At 40.2% G+C, this 25,412-nt stretch overlaps 2 protein-coding genes and 1 pseudogene across 2 annotated transcripts; 2 read left to right on the top strand and 1 right to left on the bottom strand.

Moving 5' to 3' along the window:
• Positions 1-1,112: 1,112 nt before the first annotated feature.
• On the top strand, positions 1,113-1,298 carry LOC137742865 (uncharacterized). The gene has a single exon (XM_068482808.1). The coding sequence runs from the start codon at positions 1,113-1,115 to the stop codon at positions 1,296-1,298; it is 186 nt and encodes a 61-aa protein (XP_068338909.1).
• Positions 1,299-5,900: 4,602 nt separating this feature from the next.
• LOC137742578 (protein NDR1-like) lies at positions 5,901-7,453 on the top strand. The gene has a single exon (XM_068482488.1). It carries the CDS (start codon positions 6,512-6,514, stop codon positions 7,154-7,156), a length of 645 nt encoding a protein of 214 aa, XP_068338589.1. The 5' UTR covers positions 5,901-6,511; the 3' UTR covers positions 7,157-7,453.
• Positions 7,454-9,578: 2,125 nt separating this feature from the next.
• LOC137741587 (putative multidrug resistance protein) lies at positions 9,579-14,410 on the bottom strand (annotated as a pseudogene).
• Positions 14,411-25,412: the final 11,002 nt, after the last annotated feature.

Raw genomic sequence — 25,412 nt, 5'->3', positions numbered from 1 at the left:
TCTCTGACTTGGATGCCAAGAAAAAACTCTCCAAATATTTTATCGCCTCTTTCTTTTTTATTGGATTATTAGGACATTCTTTGACTTGGATGCCAAGAAAAAACTCTCCAAATATTTTATCGCCTCTTTCTTTTTTATTGGATTTCTTTCACGCCAAACAATCACACAATACAAAAACAAACGACCTAAACAAGAACAGTAGAAAGACATTCTCACTACCTCTCTCTCTCAATCACTGTCGATTTTACTTTCAAGTATGCTGTCTCTCTTACTGGGATGTCTACTGTTGTTTTCAACAGGTTTAGGGTTTAGGGTTTTGAAGTATTCTTAGAAATCTTTCCTCTGTTGGAAAATTTGGAACTTTGGCATCCAAAGTGAAGGTTCCAATCCTGATTTCCAAAATTAATTAGATGATTGTTTTTTTACTGAAAGTAACTGTAATTGGATGGTGGTGTGTACTGATGGAAGATAGAAAAACTGAACCATCATTTTTTGCATCCGGCTTGTTGAAGATGTCATTTTTTTCTATTTTCGTAAATTTACAGTTCCTAATAAATTGTGAAATTTGGGTGGGAAACCATTTGAGCATTTATTTTTTTGTTACAGAATCAACGTCTGTCTTTGATTTATAGTTGGTAGTAGTGCATTTGTTTAGAGGTAAGCATCATATGATCATAATTTCAAAATATAAAATTTCATACCAGTTGAGGCAAGTTACATAATATAACAACATACTTTTCGGATGTTATTTAGAGTTATGAAATTATGTGATCACATTTACCATACTTTTGAGGGGCTTCCAAGTACCAACTCCCAAGAAATTTTGGATAAGGAAGAAATAGTCAACTAAAGTGATTAGAAATGCACTTCATGAACATTACAACTCATGTATATGAGATTGGTAAATGATGCATTCCATGCAGTCATTTGCAAAATTCCTCTTATGTGTTTTTGTAGATCTCATGTGAAGAGCAAAATCTAGGTAGGAGTTTCACGTTTCCCTTAAGATGCACAACTTTAGTTGGACACATCTTTTCATCCTTATTGTGTAGTGAAACATTGCGTTTTCTGTCATTTTTATTGGTTTTCTCTTTCTGTTGTTTAAATTAGGAATGAGTGAGAAAAAGAAGAAGGCTACCCACTTTTTCATCCGACTTCTCTTAGCGGCTGACACTGGATTTTACTATGTCAAGAAGAAGCCGAAAAGGCTGCAAGAGGCGCTTGAGTTCCGAAAATATGACCCTCGGGTAAATCGTCATGTTCTATTTAGAGAAGCAAAAATGAACGCAAAACGATAAACACTCTTTCTACCTTTTCAAACATTCATGTTTAATCCTGTCCATTGTTTTCTTTTGATTTCTTCGATTGATTGCAATAAATAAAGAGGGTGTGTGAGAAACTAGAAAAAGTGCATAAAATCACCTCCCAAAATGAAATGAGCAAGTTTCGAGTGCAATATTATTAATGTACTCGTTAATGTCCACCTTTCTTTTGTTCCCTGTAAGCACTTTGTTTAAAGGTAGACCTAACTCCTAAGAGCTTGCAATGGTTATTGGTATTGTCTATTTTATCTTGATGATAGTTCCTGCTCTCTGTCTAACTGAAATATAATAAGTTTCAACTTTGATGGCTATTCAATTAGTCTCGTGTTTGCTTTTGATTATTATTATTATTATTTTTTTCTAGTGATCAAGAAAATCTGACAATACATGTGATCATACATTCAACTAATACCTCCGATTGTACTAAAAAATCAACTCTAGTCACATGAGTTGACCAAGTTAGTTTATTGTTTGGTAAGCAATGAAGTATATATACCGATCGCAGGGGACTTGTAACTCAAGAAATAAGGAGCATTTATCTCTCAAGATCCAGTGTTTGTAATCTATTCTGAATTTCATTTGTTTTCCCATGGTTGGAAAACTCCAAACTGAAAGGGTACCTCTTGAATCTATTGAATGTGGTCATTTCTCCCACTTCTTTCATTGGGCTTTTTAACGGTAGAAGTTAAAGGATTCCATTTTCCTATGCATTTGTGTGCATTAGTTTCATGTAAAATATAACATAATAAGGTGTTGCAAATTATTACCTATAATTTCTTCAATTATTCAAACAATCTAGTAGTATTCTTTGCCACTTATGAGTGTGACGTTCTATGTTCGATTCATACGATTGACTAGTTCGATAACAAATTATTATTTGTCCACAGTGTGGCTTAGTGCAATTCCTCATCCTTAGCAATAATATTTTTGTATAACAATAATATTTTATCATAAAATGAAGTTTCGTAAAGTTAAAAAATTTCATGATTATGAAACAAAAATTGCAACAAGCATGCATTTATAGAAACTCCTTGGAGGTATTGAACATGGACGTTCCTACCTCAAATCCAATATGTTCAGAAAAATAGCTATTGTTATCTTTTTACATTTCTTATAAACACATGCACGCGCCATTGACTATAGCGGTCTAATGATATTTTTGTTTATTTGTAAGTAAGAAACCTTAAATTTGAATCTCGTGAATGATAAATTTGCAACCCATTTATTCTCCCACTACTTACATTGTTGTATAAAAACATAAAACACTCGCACGCACAGTAAAGTCCACCTTTTTATTTAATTTATCAGACTAAATAATTATCGAAACCAAACAGTTAAGTCCAAACACTGATTAGCTTGAGAATTAAGTAACTGACAAAGATTCTGATCTCCATTAACTAATCAAGGCAAAACCACAATGTAGAAAAGTATGAAACAACTCTTAATCATCGAGTCCAGTTTGACGTCTTGTTGTGGATGCCTCAGGTCCAAAATAGAAATCTTCCAACATCTCTAAAACCCAAGTGCTGATAAAAAAAAAAAAAATAAAAAATAAAAAAAAATTGCAGTGATGGTTCTGTCGTGATCCTTTTAGTTTTAATCGCTAAGAAACATTGGTCATGGAGGCTTTGACAGTAATCGTTCTATATTTAACCGTGAAAAAAAAGCCCGCTTTTTCGTGATACTTTTGGTTTTAAGTGCGGAAAAAGGGAAAATTTTGTGTAAAATCGTACTACTAGTCTACTACATGATAGTTCATTTTATCTTTTTCTAATTTTTGTTTAGGGATTTATTTTCTTGACAGGGCCCAAACGTAAGGAACTAAAACGGGCCCAAATGGAAACCGAAGATGAAAAGCCCAAATTCGAAATGGAAAACCACACTATACAAAACCAAAGAACCTAAAACAAGAACACAGCAGAAAGACATTCTCATTTCCTCTCTCCCCATCTGGGTCGATTTTACTTTCAGGTACTCTCCCTCTCTCTCTCTCTCTCTCTCTAGTTGTGTTGATTTCAAATTTTGGGTTTGAATCAATTTTGAAAATGGTGATCAATATTGTTAGAAATCTTTGCCTGTTTGTCTGAAAATTTGACACTTGGCATTAAAAGTGAAGGTTTCAATCCTCATTTGCAAAATTTGATTGCTTTTTGGTGAAAGTAAATGTAATCATGGGCAAGTTGAATTCTTGTTGTTGTCATTAAGTCTTCGATTCTTGGGAGTTTTTGGAAGTTGGGTTTGAAGTGCTTCTTCTATCTGTTCAAGTTGGATCAAACTGGATTTATGGACTTAGCAAACCATACAGGGTTTATGCTTATAATTGTTCTTGCAGATAAAAGCTAGATGTTCGTTTCTTGTTATATAAATATAAGATTTCCTTTACTGTTTCCACAAAAGCACGAGTTAGGCAAATCGCAACTAGGTTTTGGAATTTGATAATATAGTGTTTTTTTTTTCTTGTTTTTTGAATGAGAATCCCTTTATTGTTTCGGCAGAAGCATGAGCTAAGAATGTCACAAGAAGTTAGGTGTTCTTGGTAGTTTTTTTTTTTTTTTTTTTAACAAACTACTATCCTTTAAGCTTGTAGAAACTGAAAGAAAAGGGATATAAGTAGAAATATCTATGTAAAGTTCCACTTCTGGTTAAGCTTATGCTATAAGGATATTGCATTTTGTTCTTATGTTCTGTAAACACCGTAAACACAATAAAGGACTTGGGTAGAGAAAGTCTGGCTTATATTAACAAGGCTATGAATGAACTTGCATATAATATTTTTTGTGTTTTTAAATTTTGGTATGATTTTTGGCTGATACCTACTACCACTCCATGAAAGCCAGATTCCATGCTTTGTTATGTGGTCTAAAGCTTCAAAAGAATGTTATTATTAGTGGATGAGGAAGCAACATGACTTCTGTTTGACAACTCCCTGCTGTTTACCTACGTGCATTCATTTTGTCTCATCAATAGATATAAATAGGAGATTTCCCCTCATTAGAGCTTTTGCACCGCCCTCCAAGAGTGATGGGTTAACGTTCAATAATCCCAGGGGGTTTTCGACACGTCTTTGCTAAAGAGCTATGTCTTTCTTCATCCAAGTAAGATGCTAACTCGCTCACCTTCTATACACTAAATTAGTAGGGTAGGAGTTGATCATTCTGTCGTCAACCCTATCTATTCTTTGTTCATTCGCGCAAGCGCTAACTAACCATGGCAAGAAGGCCATAGCAGCCTTTGGGGCAGTCAAATACTTGTTCCCCGTGCTCCATCTTTTTCCAGTGGTATGGAATGTGAAACATTCTTTTGGCAATTCATTTTGTGACTTCGCGGTTGCCTATTACCCTCCATGAACAGTCCATGAGCTCGGGAAGAGAAGTAGGGCCTTCGGTTAACCAAGAGAGGTCCAGCCCTTCCTCAACCAGTTTCCTGAAGCGTTGGAAAACTGTGGAAGTCTAGGTTGAAAGTTGTTTAACTTTATGAGCTAAAGGATAGTTCAAAAGTTTTTTAGCTATTCTATCCCGTCTTTTGGATCATTGAGCATTATGTTCATAAAATCACTTTGACTCACAAACATAGGCCTTGAAAGTGCATATCCATTAGATCCTTCATTACATTTTCCTTGCATTAGTCATTCGAAAATATATTTTCAGTGTGCTTGATATTGATCATTATTTGCGCCCCTTTAATCTTAATTTCTTGTTTTGGGTTTCTTATTAGCAATGGGGTATAAGGGAGTAATTTGGGCTGCTGTATGTAATGTTCCCAACCGTTTGATATTTGATGTGTCTATATTTTCTCTGCCTTTTCAATTGCTCGGCGGAATCATTCTTCCATACTTAACAGAAAAAGAACAGGGTACTGCACTACAGTGTTTTCTTTAGCCTGAACAACATCTTTCTTTCAGAGGGCAGACAAATTTAGTTTAGTCTTCTCTTTCTCTTTTCGGATTTGCAGATGGAAGCATAAAGCAGAAGTTGATGCAGAATTTAGCTGTAAATGGCTGGGATTTCGGGATTTAGGAGCCTTGCACCTAAAACAAAGAATGCTATCGTTGCAGGGGGCTTGTCAGCTTTTGCTTTCGTAGTATATTTCTACACCATGAGAGCTGTTGGAGGCACAGATGAACTACAAGTGGCTATAAACAAGTTTGAGGAGGAAAAAGGTCAATAGAGGCTGAAGCAAGCGTGGCATCAAAGGTTTGATCCTTTATTTGTGCAATAATGTAGCCAAGGACAAGGTAACCCTTACTGTGAAAAACAATGTTCAATATTCATCGTGCATTATTTTCATCGTCAGTGCTCGTTTGGATTCTCCCCATAGAAACTAAACTCGGTGCTTTTTAAGTCTCCAACAAATTAGACGCTTCATGTGAAACCTTAGAGAAGCTTCACAAAAAATGTTCATAACGCGACTCACACCTTCCTATTCTTTATAAGAAATTATTACATTCTTCTATTTTTTTTTTTTTTAGTTTATAGGAAATTTAGAGAATTGTTTTTAGGTTCAAATAAAATATCAAATAGTACTTGGATGTTTTGGAGTGAATTAAAAACAGGATTAAAGGACTTCGGAAGAAAGGAAAAAAAAAAAAAAAAAAAAAAGATTAAAGGAAGGTTCCAAGAATTTTGGTGGAAGTAGCTATTTCCTTCAAAATAATGGGAGATTTGAATAAAACGTCCAATAGAGAAAGCAAATTGCCAAGTTTTTACGTTCAATGACTTTAAGAATTCAAGTCAATGCTCTTTTGTGTCAATCTTACTCGGATATTTTATCACACTCAAGACTTCAGGTCAATGATTTGTTGTATCAATCTCACTTGCCTCTCTGTAACGAGTGAGATTGATTAAGAGCACATACATCGGATACCACAGATTTTATCACACTCGAGATTCAAGTTAATGCTCTGTTGTGTCAATCTCACTCGTCTATGTAACGAGTGAGATTGATACAAGAGCATGTACATCGGATACCGTAAATTCTAATAAGTTACAACATAGTGGAGAGTATTCTGAAGGCACCAACCATTCAAAGAAAAGTAAAAGCATCCAAAAACCAAAACAGTGCCAAGACTTCAATTAATATTAAATAAGAACATCAATAATGTCTTTTCCAATCATTTCCTTCGCACGCACATTTTCTCACTCTAACCCTATTCACATTTCTCTCTCTAAAAAAAAGTGTGGAAATCAAACATGCCGGATCAACCAGGCGGGTGCTGCAGGTGCTGCTTTAGCTTCATATTCACCCTCGGCCTCACAGCCCTCTTCGTGTGGCTGAGCCTCCGCACCTCCAACCCCAAGTGCACCATCCGCTCGTTTTACCTTCCTGCCCTCAACCGGACCCTAAACGACACCAAAAACAACACCCTCGTCGTCACCCTCCGGCTCGGAAACACCAACAAGGACAAGGGCGTTTACTACGACGCCGTCAACCTCACCTTCCGGCTGCAGCCCAACGCCACCGGCATACCGGTGGCAACTTATGCTGTGCCCCAGTTCTACCAGGGGCACAAGAAGACGGCCACAAAGCCAGCGGTCGTGGGGCCCCAAGAGTGGCTTAACTGGACGGCGGTGTCCAGTGGGGTCTACGCCAATGGGAGTGTGATTTTTAGGGTGGATTTGGCCACTGCTGTGAGGTTCAAGATCATGTTTTGGAGGACCAAGAGGCATAGGCTGGACGTTGGGGCTGATGTGCTGGTCAATGACTCTGGTGGAAAAGTCAACAGGAAGGATATCAAGCTCTCTGCTGCACCAGATCATCACCTGATTGGATTCTTTTCCGGACGGGTGGGGGTTTTGTCCAATTTCTTGGTTTTGATTTTCCTTATTTTTCTGTAATTTTTTTATATTTTCTTATTTTATAATTCCATATGTTGATTTGCATTTAGTGCTATTCTTTAACTTGGGAAGAAATTAGTGCTAACTTTTTGTGCCCAAAATATTTTCTACTTGAATTGGAATTTCAAATTTTTGGTGTCTATTTATTTGGGTTGCCTAAATTATTGGATATTCATTCTTGTTATTTGCATTTCAAATTTTTTGGCAGTTGTTTAGATGGACTGTAGACAATGTAATATTAGTCAAATCACAATTCCGCTTGCCTAAGGACCGAAAATTTCACACCGTGACGTTTATTTTTCAAACACACTGACTTGACTAATCGGCCTAACCCAAATCTGCGACCGCACCATCAAATTTGCCTCTCTTTATATACCATTTATTTTAAATTTTGGAGTTGATGAGTGGTGTGTGTGGGTGGGAAAATTAAACGGGTTGGAAATAATGATGCCACGAAGAAAAATACATTTTTGAAGAACTCCTGGTACGGTTTTGCAAAAGTAGGTAGTCCCACAAAAAAAACGTGGTTGGATTTCAATTGGCGACCAATTCTGATGCTTTCGGAATCAGATTTCAATTGAGGCTGTAAAGGCTGTGACATGGAGCCATTGGACCACTTTATTAGCCTAAAATACTTGAAATGGTAGTATCAAGATTAGATTGGCATTAGACCATGAATTTATGTTCTTGTTAGTGGATCTGGCAAAATCATGACACTTCCAATTTTTAATTTTTTTTTAATCTTTTTTTTTATCACAAGACAACTTTTATTACAATAAAAACTAATACAAGGTCCAAAAATGATTGGGAAGAGCAGCAACTCAACATACAAAGGGAGGCCCACAAAGTTTAGGCTCAAAGGCAACAAAAATATACAATAAAAAACCCTAATCTCTAGCCGCAAAGACCGCATCGCCCTTGCCATCATATCCTCAGAAGAAGCCAAACTCTAAACAGAGAGTAAACATTAGATCCAAATCCCCTTCACGAACCCCCACAAATATATACAAAGAAAGTAACATATGGGAAGAGGATGAGGCTAACGGGTATGTAAGATACCCAACACGGCCTCGATGGGGATCCAGCATGCCGGTTGGGAGAGGGAAAGTGAGGGAGGGAAGTGGATCTAATATCCAATTTCTTATTAGAGCTTGCCGATCCAAGTACATGGTGGGATGGGGATGAAGTATCATAACTAAGAGAAGGGAGGAAGGGAAATAAAAGACCGAAAAGCAGTAAAAGTAGGCGAAAAAAAGCTAGAAAAGAGGCAAGCAGCCCCATATAGTTGAGACTCAGCTTAAGGAAAACAAAGAATAAACCCAGGGGAGAACCGATAATTAAAAAGGAAGGGAGAAAATTGGAAAAGATGAAGAAAGATGAGGAGGGAAGCAGGGATGGGGGAGGAGCAAAGGAGAAGAGGGGGGAAGGAAAATAGGGAAAGGGCAAGGGAAGGAGAATTTGAGAAAACTCAGAAGGAAAAGGAGAAGAGCAAGGAAAAGAAGAAAGAAAGGAAGGGAGGGAGGAAAGGAGGATGCCTCCGGCACCCAAGCCAAAGGCTAGGGCTGGCGGCGAAGTTGGTAGGAGGTTTTCACAAAGAGAAAATTAGAGAGAGAAAAGGGAAGACTTTTTAGAGAGAGTCCATCAAAAGCTGTTTAATTGGAGCGAATTTAGTTATGGTCACGTTTAATAATTTAATATGATACAAATACACATGGAAAATAGTTGAGTTAAACGAGTCAATTTTGTGATGGGTTGACACGGTTCCGCACGATAGTCACATTTTTTTTTAACAGTTTTTTTTTATTAATGAGGACGTTGAAGGATTAGGAGAGTCGAACTACCCATAAGGCTTGCTGAACTATAAAAGTAGGCTACTTACTTCCCACTCAGAGTGATTAGAAAGGGCTAGCTTCCCAATAGAACGACTCCCTTGTCCCCCATCTCTATGTTGTATATACTTCCAATTTTTTGGACGCATTTCTTTTGTGGAATATGTTCGGATATTTGGTTATGTAATGTGTTACACCAGTACTGTAAGTCTTTAGTATTGTAAGATTTTTATTTTATTTTATACTGAACTTGATATTATTTAGTTTAGTTAATAAGAAAGAAAATGGTCAAACGAGACACGACGCTTTAAACTTGCAAATGAGTTTGTATTTACATATTTGAACACGATAAGTTAATGGGTCAGGTTTAAGTTTAGTATAATTCCCCGTAACACATATACTAATTGCAATAGGATTTCTTATATCAAAGCCTATATATATTAATCTCCATCTGCCATGTTAAACCTTAAAAATTACAACCTACAATCAAATTCCTTCTCATATTTAACAAAAAATGAGGTAACTAATTCAAAGCAAATCTGCATAATATCACAATGCAACATCCTTAAATATTATGTCACCATTTCTCTGGTTCACCTAGGAGGTGAGCTACCAGTTTGTAGTTTTATCAGATTGTAGTAGGCTCCATTGCTCCCTAAAGAAATCAATTCGTTATGTGAACCCTGTTCCGCAACCTTCCCGTTCTGGATCACGGCAATGGAGTTGGCCTTCTGTATTGTAGATAACCGGTGAGCGATGACGATGCATGTTCTGCTAGCCATCATCTTTTCAAGCGCTTCTTGAACTGCCTTTTCCGACATGCTGTCAATCGCACTGGTAGCTTCGTCCAGTAGAAGGATTGACGGGTCCTTGAGTATTGCCCGAGCTATTGCAATCCTTTGTTTCTGACCTCCTGATTGCTGAACTCCTCTCTCTCCACAATACGTATCATAACCATTGTCCATTCCACTGCAAAATATATGAAAAGAGAGAAATGTCAGCATATTATGAAACTGCAAAACGACACAATATTTTTTCGTATGTAAATGTCAGCTGTAATTTCATACCTGATGAATTCATGAGCATTAGCCAGTCTTGCAGTCCTCTTTATCTCAGATTCTTTTGTATTCTGTTTACCGTATGCAATATTTTCACAGACAGTTCCAGCGAAAGGAGTAGGCGCCTGACTGACCAATGCAATATGTGACCTCAATATCCTTAAGTTATAGTTCTTGACATCCTGCTCATCTTTTTATACCGTTCCTTTCATTGGATCGTAAAACCTCTCGGTGGATTTTCTAGAACCCCTCCCCCCAGCTAACGCCACTGTCTTACCTGCGTCAATTCTGAGGGTCAATCCCTTAAGGATCATCTGGTCAGGTCTTGTTGGATACGAAAAGAAAACATTTCTGAACTCAACCCGACCCTTTATCCTCCTCTTGATTTCCAAACCCCATTGGTTATTCGGATCAATCTCACTTTTCCTGTCTACCATTGCAAAAACTGATTGAATGGCACTGTTTCCTTTAGATAGATCAGAAGTCATGCTTCTGGCATCTGCAATGATATAAGCGGTGAATAGCAGTATCAAAAATGCCTGGAAAAGTTCCTTTGGAGTTATCAGCTCGTCCACCATACCTGTATGCTAAAGCTGTAGCAGCAGTGTTGAAGAGTTGGGAGCTAAACAAGCCAGCACCCAAAACATAGGACTGTTTGATGCTCTCCTTCATCGGACCTTTCAAGGTTGCACCAAACAGCCCCAGAATTCTTTTCTGAGAAGACAAGGCGGTTATAGTTCTGTGGTTAATGACAGCTTCGCTCACCAATTGGCTTCCTTGCTTTTCAGCTATTTGTACGTTCTCACCACCACTCTTCATTAAGATGCTTCTTGCGTAAAAGCTCCCGATGACTAGTGGCTGCACTGCTATCATGCTAGCCTCCATGTCAGCAAAAGTCCTACTGCATAAGCAAAACAAGCCCCGAAAACTGCTTGGACCAGCAATGACATCCGGTCCCCAACAAGGCAACAAGAGATCGAACCGTGTTTACTTCGGTGGCGAACCTTGCACAAATAGCTGCACTTGTATTCTCATCTTGATCAAACCACCCGATCTCAAAAGTCAGCAACTTTTCAAGCAGTTGCTCTCTTACTCTTGTCGTCAACTTTTCTCCCATGACCGCAAAATTGTAATGTTGGAGGAGATTGGTGAAGAAGTTGAAAACACCGATTCCTAAGAAAACGAGGGACAAGACTCTGGATTGTCTCTTAATTTCAGATTTGTCCTGGAGGAAGTAGACTGATATAAGTGATCAAACACAGTAGGCGTTTATAGGTTGCAATGCCCCGGAACCTATTGCACCCAAGCATCCGAGCAAGGCTTGTCCCCATTCTGGTGCATTCATTTTCAGCAGGCGCCATTGGGATGGAGGAGGATAATTGGGGCGCTTGGTGTCTTCATCGTCACTTTTGTCATCAGGATTATATTGGACAGAGAATGAGTAGGGTGTTCCCATGGACATAGACATTGTTGTGGGGTTGAAGGCTGGAGAAGGAGTAACCGATCTGAAACTAATGGGGCTTGGTGCAACACTCCTCCTACGGCGAGGCTTTTCATATATTTGAGAACTGGAATCATCAGAAGCCTCGTTTTGGGCCACTGTCTGCTGCATTTGTACCATCTTGAAGTATTCGCCTCCCTGTTGTCCCTTCTTTTGCATTAGCTGATTGTGTGAGCCTGACTCAATTACTTTCCCAGCTTGAAGAACAAAAATCAAGTCTGCTGTTTGGATTGTAGACAGGCGGTGGGCAATGATGATTGTTGTCCTCTCTTTTGATGCCTGATCAATTGCCTCCTGCACTACTCTTTCGGACTACGCATCCAGTGCACTAGTTGCCTCATCAAGAAGCAGGATTTTTGGATCCCTAAGCAGAGCAACCGCAATGGCAATTCGCTGCTTTTGCCCACCAGACAGTTGGAATCCAAATTGACCAGCCTGGGGAAACCATAAAAATGATGTTATGAGCAGTAATCATGTGATGAGTGAAAGAATTTCTGATCTCAATTATAATACTTCAAAATCTCACGCAGTTCCAAGCCTTACGGGAAGGCTTTTATATGTACATTACAACAACATCTTTACATATTAAACTACTAGGTGACAGCATGCACACCCATGCCTCACCACCATCTATACACCTTTACATATTAAACTACACACACATGCAGCAGCACCATCTGCTGTCTTCTGACAGCACACATGGGAAAAAGCTTTAGCAGTAACCAAGCACGCATGGGAATACTTGCTGTTCATGAGTCAGCAAATGCTTGCTGTGCTGTCTGTACAGTTTGGCCTGCTGTCCTTCTTCCAATACTGACTTCGTCTAACAATGAGATCAGTTTCAAAGTTCATATCAGGTCAATTTGTACAGTTTTTTTTTTTTTTTTTTTTTATTACGATAACATTTTTGAAATATAATTCAAGGTTTAAGAACTAAGCATGGAAACCAAAATAGATTCCAAGAATGGAAGATAGCATACTTGAGTTTCATATCCGTCTGGTAACTTAACAATGAAGTCATGTGCGTTTGCAGCTTTAGCTGCGATTATTACTTCTTCCATTGATGCCACTTCCTTTCCGAAAAGTATGTTCTCTTTCAAGGAAGTTGCAAACAGAACAGGTTCTTGATTAACTAGACTGACCTGAGATCTCAACCATTTTGCCTGAAGTCTTCGAATTTTGTGTCCATCCAGAAGAATTTCTCCTTCAATGGGGTCATAAAATCTTTCAAGCAATGCAATGGTGGTTGACTTTCCAGAACCACTGCCCCCAACTAGACCTGCACTCTTACCAGCCGGAATCTTGACTCATCAAGCCTTGTAAGACGGGGTATCAGGTCTCGACGGGTAACTGAAATAAATGTCCTGGAATTCTATTTCTCATCTGACATGTGACAAAGCCTTCCCTTTTTTATCTTCAGTGTCAATACTAGGAACTCGATCAATCATTTCAAGGATTTGAGTTGTAGCTGCTAATGCCACCGTGATGGCAGTTAAGTTTGGGAGTGCACTTAAAATACTCCTGCCATAGCAAAGCTAGATTATAAGTTCAAGATCAAAAGTGAACTATTGAAATGAAATGCTGTGTTAAATTAACTCACAGGCCTCCCATGAGGACATTGAACCCGGCTACAAAAACATGACCGCCATCTTCGCCTTTCTGAGTAACCAAATAAGTCCCGACCCAGGCCTGAAAACCCCAACGGATATAGATGATTCCCATGCTTCCCATCAGCAATCCCTTTACCAAACCTACATTTATTCCAAGTTCAGTAACTGTCTGAAGTGCAGTGCTGAACCTATTTAGCGTTTGGTTGTCTCCAACGTATGAGTACACGGTTCTTGCTGAAGAAATTGCTTGTTCAGCAAGTCCCCCAGCAACTCCATGAGCTTCAATCCTCTTCATTACCAACCCCATCAGGATCTTTCCGAATATAAGTCCCGGAGCTACGGACATGACTGAAAGAGGCATAGCTGCCAATGTCAGCCTCCATGACAGCTTGAAGGCAAAAATATGGCAGAAGAAGAAAGTTGACATGTAAGTCAAGCAGTCAGGTATCTGCATCAAAGAAAACATCAAACATTTAATTTATCCCCAGCTTCATGCGCATTTTCTTCAATTCGGTGCAGGAAAATGTAGTTTTCATAGAGTTTTTAATTTTTAGTTGGATTTATGATGAAATTAACTCTTACCTTCTCGCACAGGGAAACGTGGACTGCGGTGGCATCACAGGAGATGATTGAGATAACTTGGAATGCTGTTGAAGAACCAGCAGTCTGAGTGTCAAAGAAGGAAACTTCTTGTCTAAGAACAGATTTCAGATATTCCATTCTCATTTTAGAAGTCTGCCTCTCCGCCGTTCGTGTCCAACATAACCCTTCTGCAGAAATAGTAATCACCACAAGAGCATTAGGTTCAATCTTTCATTCTTTCCTTCAAGCAAGAAAACTCAAGACAGATTATTGGAAAAAGTTGCAGATAACCCGAAAAGTAGTAATTACTAACAAAAGTTCGAATTTACGTACCAACAAATGCTGCTAATCCAACTCCAATTGCAACATAGAATAACCTGAGTGCAAACTGGAAGAAAAAAAAAAAAAATCGAAAGTAGCAAGTGCTGCAAATATTCAACACAGTGAAATGCCTTGTACTGAAAGAGTTGCTGAGAAAATTTACCATGCTTAATTACCTTGTCCACATCTGCATTTGTCACCTGACTCTTTCCATAAGAATTAATAACCTCACTAAGAACATACATCATGAGAGGGTTCTGCAACCCGTCACCGATGCTGCCTAACGTCCCGAAGAACATCAACAACTTATCGGTGCCATCGGCGTATCGAAACATGCTGTTTTTGAGCCCCATTTTTGTTGTAGGATTTGAAACGTTAGAACTTTCAAGGCCATCGAGTTTTATACAACTTCATCACCTATTTAACCACAGATATAAAGAAGAAAGATTTATAATGCGTAATATAATGTGTATTTTAGTAATTTAATTTGGCAGAATATCGGCAGCTTGTTATCTGTTATATTTTTTTTATTTTTTAAACAAGCCGGCAGTCCCATCCTGTACGTTGGTAAGCAATGAATGTTTGTTGGTATAATTCCAATTAGTTCATAATCCAAGGCTTAATTTGTCTTCATGCATTCATTCAATATGATAAGAAATATTCCACTTTAGAGTTGCTGAATTTGAAAATGACATACTAGACTTTTGTTCCCCGGAGTTTTCAATTTGACCAACTATGGCCCTATAGTCTACTTATTTTTTAAATTTTGGTCATATAGTTTGCTTACTTTACAATTTCGGTCCCAACCGTTAACTCCTTTAGAATCGACGACGAAAGTTTGATGTGACAAGATGTGTGTGTGTCGTGTATGAGCATCTTTGAAATTTTGAAGTGCACCAGGGAAGACTGAAATACCTCTGTGAGTTTTCTCGACCCTCAAAAAAAGTAGATAATCGTGATTTATCACCAGTTATCCCCTTTTAAAATACAAAGACTTTGTGAGAACATGCTTGAACCATCATTCCAGAAAGCTTCACGTTATGAGCATAAAATTCTCTGTTTTCTAACATGGAACAACACACTTGAAATGTTGAAAATGGTCACGTGGTAGAACATCATATTTCTGTCTTCAATTCTATTGGGGTAAACCATTATGGATCATAACTGTAAAAGTAAGCAAACTACATGATTAAATTTTCTAAAGTCGAAACCACGAGAACCAAAGTTAAAGATTCTCTAATCGACAAGGAGCAAAAGTTTAATTGGCCAACTTATGTATCTGCATCACATCTAGTAACAAACCAATTAACAATAAGTAAGGATTTCGATCGTTTTTTGTAACATTCTTTTGCCTTTTGCATTATTACAAATGGGTATAAAAGTCACACACTTCAATTCGGTTAACAACAACTATATGGTTTGTTTTCTTTTTCAATCATTAGATACCAAAGTCTACAATTTTCAAATTAATTAAGTCCAAATATTAGGATAAGAATTCTCTCCATCATAGAGATCCTCACATTCTATGCGTTTATCATATATCGTGCGGCAAAAAATCATTAGGTGCTGTTTGTGTTTAATTTTAAGTAAAAAATATTCAAAATGATTTATGACCGTACAATGTACGATAAATGGATAAGATATAATAATCTAGGGATCCTCACAAAGAGAATCCGGATGGAATCCAAATCTCAAATATTAGGTTAAAGACAAGAAATTTTTTATTGTAACTGGAACATAGATGGTACATCACGTGTTTTTATATAAGTGGTGAGAAATTATAATTTTCAAATTATTAACTTTTTAACACACATATCTCAATATTTATATAATAATACATGATGTACTACCTAGTATTCCGTTGACATTGAAAAAGATCTCTCATTCACGAAGTCCATTCAATTTGTTTTCGACTTTAGATTCTTTTATTAATTGTAAGATTACCCTTTGTAAAAGCAACCCAATTATTATTAAAATAAATAATCTGCGATCTCATTGTTTTGTTCTGGAAATTGTTATTAGCACTCTAAAAATTTTATTTTACACTTCTTACAAATGTGTTTTTCTTTCTAATTATAGAAAGTTTGGAGTGCTAAATGAGATTTTTAGCGTGTTAATAACAATTCCCTTTATTTTTTTTTCTTTGCTGTAATTCTCAAAGGTGGGTCGGACGAATGTTGCCCTTGTATCTCAGTCTTTAGGACATTTGTGCTCGATAATGAGTCTTTACCATTCCTTTCACATAGCAAATGTCGATAAGAGAATGGCTTCCAGGACACTGGTACAACTCATGACAGTGTTATATGATAATAAAATATATTGATGCAATGTTATATATATTTTTATTTGGTTAATACGGAATGTTATGTGATAGTGTACACGTTTATTATTAAAATTGTATCTCTTGGGGTGGAAGAATTTTACACTTAATAAAAGCTAGCATCTTTCGAATTTTAGAGTTTCTCTTTTGTTAAGGGAGCTGCTATTGGTGACACACCCCGACCGAGATCAGGGCGTGCTGGCCGTCGCACGAAGGTGACGTAGCCATGTGCGCGTGCGGAAGCTAATGAGAAGGTAATATAAAAGTACTAATAATTAAAATCCTAATAGCATACAAAGTACTAGTGTATGTGAGACACAATTCAGAGCAAGTCTACAGCAGTCGAAAAGGAAAGATACGACATATATACACCCGAAGGTGACCCTACAATGGTGAATGTCTGTCAGAAATGCCGGGACGCCCTCTGGGATAAACCACCGAACTTGCTAGACCACTAGAACCTGGAGGGGCGCAAAAACAAAAGCGTGAGTGGGCAAAAACAAAGTTCTTTGAAAACTCTTTAGCAAAATACATTCTAACCCCTCGCCGTAAAACCTGTATACTTCCCAGAAAATGAACATATATACGTATGTATAGATATGTCAATCATGCTCTGCAATATGCCATTCATGCTCACAATATGCCATTCATGCTTGAGAATATGCCACAACAGAATCTCATAATCAAATATGAATGCTCAAGCGTAAATTCACATCAATAACATATAATCTGGCAGCCGGGAGTCACCTAACGTGACATGTACCGCTGCCTATAGAGCTCCAATCTCAACTCAACATCTGAATCTGCACACGAGTCGGCACCACCTAACGTGGTCTGTACGACAGGACTGGGTGTAATACATACGCTCTAGTGCTACGATCACGTGAAGACTATGCGAATAATCGCGGGTCACCTACGAGTCGGAACCACCTAATGTGGTCTGCACGACAAGGCTTGCACCTAACTTGGATCCAAGGCGAGCGTGTGGTGCGGGTGAACATCACGTGAAGGACTCTGCCCCTCTCTGGGCGGGAGCACTAACACCGGGGGTGCAGATTATGAGCTCTCTAAGCATCTCAAACTACTATTGCATACAAACATAAATACCACTTACCTGGCACTTACCTGTGCGTCCACAGCACCAATACACATATATAAATGTATGCCGTTACTAATGCATGTGATGATGCATAAGTATTAATAATAAAATGTATGGCATAAAACAATTATTCTTTTTAATCTATTTCTGGGAATTAATATGTATATAGGTATATACGGAAAACAAAAGCCCACTCACTGATAATTAGAAGGGTCATAGCCCCCCTGCCTCGAGTGTGTACGCTCGTCCTCGGAATACGAATCACCTAAACGCGACAAAGTTACGAAAACGTTAATTTAAAAGCACCTAAGCAACTTCTCGTAATAACTTCTCATACATTGCTCAAATTGGACAATTGAATATACCAACGTGACCTACACAACCTCAGGATCACACCCATATTTTTAAAATAATTTTTGGACCACGCACGCGCCCCCACGCGCCTGAACAGGCACGGACCTACGTGCCCCCACGCGCGGCCACGTGCACTGCACACTGACGGTGTCAACAGACGCCGTCAGGAATATTCCGTCAAACTGACGGAATATTCCGTTAAATCTAACCAGATTCCGTCACTGCCGTTAAGAATATTCCGTTAAACTTAACGGAATATTCCCCTGTCTTCTCCGGCGCCGGAAAACTGGGTAATTTTCAAACTAAGTTTTCTCCTTCGTTTTTCAACCATTTTTCACGTTCTTTATACCAAAATGAAGCTTAGGACTAGTAGAACAACGTTAGACTAGTTTTAAGGCCTAAAAATTAAGGAATCTCACCTGTCTTCAAGGTCAAAACTCGGCCAACTTTGCACAGGACGATCCCGACGTCCAAACTCGTCCAACGAACCACTCCGAGGCTCCTTGGGACCTCACAAACACATCTACAAGCTTAGAAATTGCAAAAACAAGCTAGTTTAGGTTTGCATGAACAGTGTTCAAATCGGACCTCATCGAAACGACGTGAAAACGTCAAAGTTCTTACCTGGAATTGGCACCACTGGACTCCTCTCAGCCTCACGAGCACGAGGGTGGTCTTGGTTTCTCGATTGGTGAAGATTTGAATGTGTTTGTGTGTATATCCGTATGTTGAGAAGAGAAGAAGAAGAAGATGGACTCGGGGAGAGAGAGAGAGAGAGAGACAGAGAAAGACAGAGTGAGGGAATGAGGGAGTGAATCCCGGGAAGAAAAAGAAAATGTATGATTGTGTGTGGTCCTACAACACCACACAACACAAAAATACACGTAAAATAACAGCTAGGGGGTAAAATTGTAAATTCACACGTACGTTTCGTTAGTTTCGGGACGGGATGTTACAACCTACCCACCTTAATAGATTTTCGTCCCGAAATTCAAAATAACTAATTACACCCCTAACGGTCAAAGAACAATCTAGGATACAAATCCCTCATTCTATTTTCTGTCTCCCATGTCGCTTCTTCAACCGAGTGATTCCTCCACAGAACTTTCACCAAATTCACCGTTTTGTTCCCCAGAACCTTTTCTTTCCAATCCAAGATCGTTAACGGTTCCTCGTCGTACGTCAAATCTGGATTTATCTCTAACGGTTGAGGAGGTATCACATGCGACGAATCCGCAACATAATGTCGGAGCATAGACACGTGAAAAACGTTATGCACTTTAGCCAACTCCGGAGGCAACTCCAACCTGTAAGCTACCTCACCAACTCTTTCTGTGACTATGTACGGTCCGATGTACCTGGGACTCAACTTCCCCTTCTTTCCAAACCGCACAACACCTCTCCACGGTGAAAGCTTCAGAAATACCCAATCTCCGACCTCATACGTTCTGTCCGTAGCATGTCGATCTGCTAAACTTTTCTGCCTGTCCTGAGCTGCTTTCAGGTTAGACCTAATTACCTGAACGTTTTGAGTAGTCTCCTCGACAATCTCCGGACCTACTAAGACTCTTTCGCCAACCTCTGACCAACATAACGGAGTGCGACAAGATCTACCATACAAGACTTCAAATGGTGCCATGCCAATGCTCGAATGGAAACTGTTGTTGTGAGAAAATTCCATCAAATCTAACCGCTGGTGCCAAGCATCACTGAACTGTAACACTGATGCTCGTAGCATATCTTCCAAGGTCTGAATAGTTCTCTCGGACTGTCCGTCCGTCTGTGGATGATATGCTGTACTGTAAAGTAGTCTCGTACCCAAAGCTTCCTGAAAAGCTACCCAAAACTTCGATGTGAACCGTGGATCACGATCTGAGACGATACTTACAGGGACACCATGGTATTTCACAACCTTTGAGATAAACAATTCCACTAACCGGCTCAAAGAGTACTTCTCTCTCACTGGAATGAAATGTGCCGATTTAGTGAGCCGATCAACGATCACCCAAATGCCATCAAAGCCATTATGTGTACGCGGCAACTTGTACACAAAATCCATAGTGATATTTTCCCATTTCCACTCTGGAACGGGAAGCGGCTGCAACAACCCAAACGGTTTCCTTCTTTCTGCTTTAACCTGCTGACAAACAGCACAACTGCTCACATACTCGGCTATCTCCCTTTTTATACCCGGCCAATAGTAAAATGGTCGAATAGTATGATACATTTTAGTTGCCCCTGGGTGCATGGCATAAGCCGAGATATGTGCTTCATCGAGAATTTCCTTCTTCAAATCCGCATTACTAGGCACGTACATTCTACCCTTTAACATCAACATGCCATCAGAATCACGAACTCTGAGATCTCGCCTCCTTCCTTGATCTCGAGCTCGAATTAGTTCTTGAATCTGTTCATCAGCTACCTGAGCTTCAAGCACCCGATCAACTAAGATTGGCCTAACTTGAAAATTAGCAAGCAATGCCACTTCTCGATCTTCTGCTTCTAACCTTACTCCCGTAGCACGCAAGTCCACCAAAAGAGGAACACGACTAGCGTACAACGCATTGATACGGCCATGTGACTTCCTGCTAAGTGCATCGGCTACTACGTTCGCACGACCAGGATGATAGTCAATCGTGCAATCGTAATCGCTGAGCAACTCCAACCACCTCCGTTGACGAAGATTAAGTTCCTTCTGGGTGAAGAGATACTGAAGACTCTTGTGATCTGTGAAGATCCTACACTTCTCTCCGTAAAGATAATGTCTCCACAACTTCAACGCAAAGATGATAGCAGCCAACTCCAAATCATGTGTAGGGTAATTCATCTCATGGGTTTTCAACTGCCGCGAAGCATAAACAATCACCCTACCATGCTGCATTAATACACATCCCAGACCATTCAAGGAAGCATCACTATAAACCTCGAAATCACCACTATCGTCCGGGAGTGTCAAAACAGGTGCATGAGTGAGACAATGCTTTAATTGCTGGAAACTCTGCTCACACTTATCATTCCACTCAAACTTAACGTCTTTCCTTGTTAACCTCGTCAGTGGCAAGGCAATTACTGAAAAATCCCTAACGAACCTCCGATAATATCCCGCCAAACCAATGAAACTTCTCACCTCAGTGACAGTTCGTGGTTGCTCCCAACTCTCCACAGCTGCAACCTTCTGAGGATCAACAAGAATACCTTGAGCAGAAATGATGTGCCCCAAAAATGCAACTTGATCTAACCAGAACTGGCACTTGCTAAACTTAGCATACAATTGGTGTTCTCTCAACCTCTTCAACACCAAAGTAAGATGTCAGACATGTTCTGCTTTGGACTTAGAATACACCAGAATATCGTCAATGAAGACAATAACAAATCTATCCAAGTAAGGCTGGAATACCCGGTTCATTAAATCCATAAAAGCTGCTGGTGCATTCGTCAACCCAAACGGCATAACCAGAAACTCGTAATGACCGTAACGAGTCCTGAACGCCGTCTTAGGAACATCATCCCTACTAATCTTCAGCTGATAGTACCCAGACCTCAAGTCTATTTTAGAAAATACACAAGAACCTCTCAGCTGATCAAACAAATCATCGATACGAGGCAATGGATAACGGTTTTTAATCGTCACCCGATTCAATTGCCTGTAGTCGATACATAGCCTCAAAGTCCCATCTTTCTTTTTCACAAACAACACTGGAGCGCCCCAAGGTGAAGTACTAGGCTGAATAAATCCCTTATCCACTAATTCCTGTAACTGCACTTTCAATTCCCTTAACTCAGCAGGAGCCATACGATAAGGAGTTAATGAAATAGGATTAGTACCTGGAAGTAACTCAATAGTGAAATCCACATCTCGATCTGGGGGTAAACCAGGTAAATCTTCAGGAAAAACATCAGGGAAGTGTCTAACCACTCTCACATCCTCAATTCTGCTAGGAACGGCCTCCTCTAGCACCACATGAGCTAGATATCCCTGACAACCTTTAGACAACTTCTTTGCTCGCAAAGCCGAAATAACACCATGTCTTACTCCACTCTGCTCACCCACAAAAGTAACCTCAGGTAATCCAGGACGGTGAAACGTAACTACTTTCCCGTAACAATCAATGTTGGCACGATAGAAGTGCAACCAATCGTTGCCCAAAATCACATCAAAATCGACAATATCTAACGGGATAAGATCCGCGGGCATAACAACACCCTCTACTATCACTGGACATCCTGGGTACATACAATCTACAACACATCTCTCTCCTCTAGGCATAGCGAACTCTAAATCGTACCCTAGAGGTGTGGGGCGAGGTTGCGTTACTTGAGCAAATGTATGAGAAATAACGGAATGTGTAGCTCCACAATCAATTAAGACTCTAGCAAAATAACCAAGAATGTTTAACGTACCCATTATCAAGTCCGGGTTGTTCTGAGCATCTTGCAGGGAAATATTGTGAATACGCCCCTGGCCCTGCTGTCGTCCGCCACGACCTCTGCTCGCTTGAACACCGCGACCTTGAGCTCCACGCCCCTGACTGTGCTGACCCATCTGTCTCGAAGACCCTGCACTACTAGTGGCAATCTCACCCTGCTGATACTGTCATCCTTGGTACCACTGAGAACCACCCGTTGGAGCTGGAGGATACGGCATGTAGTTGTTGGAATACGGGGGATAACCACCTTGTGAATACGGGTCCTGGGGGTACTGATACGGTCCCGGAGCATAGGGAACAACATCACCCTGATAGTGATAGGCACCACCTCTACCTGCTTGACCATAATTACTCGGACCTTGGATTTGTCGAATCGGTGCAGGTGGCGGCATAAAGGTCTGCTGCGGCTTCTGCTGCTGACCCTGGGGACAATTCACCGCTCTATGTCCCACCTGTCCACATGTGAAACAACTACCGCTAATCTGCCTGCACTCGCCGAAGTGTCGGTTATTACACCTACGGCAAAATGGAACTCGATTTCGACCACCATCACCTTGTCTCTGGCCTCGAGCACCTCCATAAAACCTACCTCCACGTCTTTGTCCAGAGGCACTGAAACCACCACTAGACGAACTCGAACTGGCACCACCCCTTTTGAAGTTCTGAGTTTGGCGAGGCCCAAGCGACACTTGACTTTTCCCTTTGTCATCTTTCTTTTCATCACTGTCACTCGACATATTCTCTGAGTCCTCTACCCTCAACAGTATCTCATAGAACTCCTGGTAGGACTCACAGTGAGTAGTAGTGGCCATAGAACGCCATCTCTTTCTAGTGCCCAAGCGAAAACGACGAAGCATCTCCGCCGGATTACCAGCGACATCAGGATAGTAACGAGACAAATCAGTGAACTTACGATAATACTCGTTAGCCGTCATCTTTCGCTGTTTCAACTCAGTGAATTCCTGTTTCTTACGATCGATATACTCAGGGGGTACAAATCTCCTCTGAAACACGTCCTTGAAAACATTCCAATCGGTCCTCTGAGCTGGAGTCAACCTACGAAGTTCTTGCTCCCACCAAGCTGCAGACTCCATCTCCAGAAACCAAGAGGTTGTCTCAACCCACCTTTCCATCGGAAGGTTCCCCTGGTTATGCAACACACGGAAAGTCTTCTCTATGTGTTCCAACCAACGCTCTGCGCCTTCGTGACCCTCATTACCTTTAAACTTTTCTAACTTCAGGTTATAAATAGTTTCCAGAGGAGTCCTCTGGGGAGGGCGCATCACTGTTTGAAGGGTTGTGGCAATCACTTCCCCCAACTGAGTAAGATCGGGGAAACTAGACTCATCTGAGCGACGTGGTTCCCGACGAGGCGGCATGATTCTGACAGAAGACACCAACTATTAGAATACTCACAAAGACACAGGACTGCCAAACCTAGGCTCTGATACCAAGCCGACACACCCCGACCGAGATCAGGGCGTGCTGGCCGTCGCACGAAGGTGACGTAGCCATGTGCGCGTGCGGAAGCTAATGAGAAGGTAATATAAAAGTACTAATAATTAAAATCCTAATAGCATACAAAGTACTAGTGTATGTGAGACACAATTCAGAGCAAGTCTACAGCAGTCGAAAAGGAAAGATACGACATATATACACCCGAAGGTGACCCTACAATGGTGAATGTCTGTCAGAAATGCCGGGACGCCCTCTGGGATAAACCACCGAACTTGCTAGACCACTAGAACCTGGAGGGGCGCAAAAACAAAAGCGTGAGTGGGCAAAAACAAAGTTCTTTGAAAACTCTTTAGCAAAATACATTCTAACCCCTCGCCGTAAAACCTGTATACTTCCCAGAAAATGAACATATATACGTATGTATAGATATGTCAATCATGCTCTGCAATATGCCATTCATGCTCACAATATGCCATTCATGCTTGAGAATATGCCACAACAGAATCTCATAATCAAATATGAATGCTCAAGCGTAAATTCACATCAATAACATATAATCTGGCAGCCGGGAGTCACCTAACGTGACATGTACCGCTGCCTATAGAGCTCCAATCTCAACTCAACATCTGAATCTGCACACGAGTCGGCACCACCTAACGTGGTCTGTACGACAGGACTGGGTGTAATACATACGCTCTAGTGCTACGATCACGTGAAGACTATGCGAATAATCGCGGGTCACCTACGAGTCGGAACCACCTAATGTGGTCTGCACGACAAGGCTTGCACCTAACTTGGATCCAAGGCGAGCGTGTGGTGCGGGTGAACATCACGTGAAGGACTCTGCCCCTCTCTGGGCGGGAGCACTAACACCGGGGGTGCAGATTATGAGCTCTCTAAGCATCTCAAACTACTATTGCATACAAACATAAATACCACTTACCTGGCACTTACCTGTGCGTCCACAGCACCAATACACATATATAAATGTATGCCGTTACTAATGCATGTGATGATGCATAAGTATTAATAATAAAATGTATGGCATAAAACAATTATTCTTTTTAATCTATTTCTGGGAATTAATATGCATATAGGTATATACGGAAAACAAAAGCCCACTCACTGATAATTAGAAGGGTCGTAGCCCCCCTGCCTCGAGTGTGTACGCTCGTCCTCGGAATACGAATCACCTAAACGCGACAAAGTTACGAAAACGTTAATTTAAAAGCACCTAAGCAACTTCTCGTAATAACTTCTCATACATTGCTCAAATTGGACAATTGAATATACCAACGTGACCTACACAACCTCAGGATCACACCCATATTTTTAAAATAATTTTTGGACCACGCACGCGCCCCCACGCGCCTGAACAGGCACGGACCTACGTGCCCCCACGCGCGGCCACGTGCACTGCACACTGACGGTGTCAACAGACGCCGTCAGGAATATTCCGTCAAACTGACGGAATATTCTGTTAAATCTAACCAGATTCCGTCACTGCCGTTAAGAATATTCCGTTAAACTTAACGGAATATTCCCCTGTCTTCTCCGGCGAGACTCCGGCGCCGGAAAACTGGGTAATTTTCAAACTAAGTTTTCTCCTTCGTTTTTCAACCATTTTTCACGTTCTTTATACCAAAATGAAGCTTAGGACTAGTAGAACAACGTTAGACTAGTTTTAAGGCCTAAAA

The sequence above is a fragment of the Pyrus communis genome, chromosome 8 (assembly GCF_963583255.1).
Source record: "Pyrus communis chromosome 8, drPyrComm1.1, whole genome shotgun sequence".
Classification (NCBI taxonomy): Eukaryota; Viridiplantae; Streptophyta; class Magnoliopsida; order Rosales; family Rosaceae; genus Pyrus; species Pyrus communis.
The sequence above is the reverse complement of the archived record's forward strand: the minus strand, read 5'-3'. Positions and strand labels throughout refer to the sequence as shown.

What these genes read in the sequence shown, in the direction of transcription:
- LOC137742578 (XM_068482488.1), top strand. Translation starts at nt 6,512, where the DNA reads ATGCCGGATCAACCAGGCGGGTGCTGCAGGTGCTGCTTTAGCTTCATA.
- LOC137742865 (XM_068482808.1), top strand. Translation starts at nt 1,113, where the DNA reads ATGAGTGAGAAAAAGAAGAAGGCTACCCACTTTTTCATCCGACTTCTC.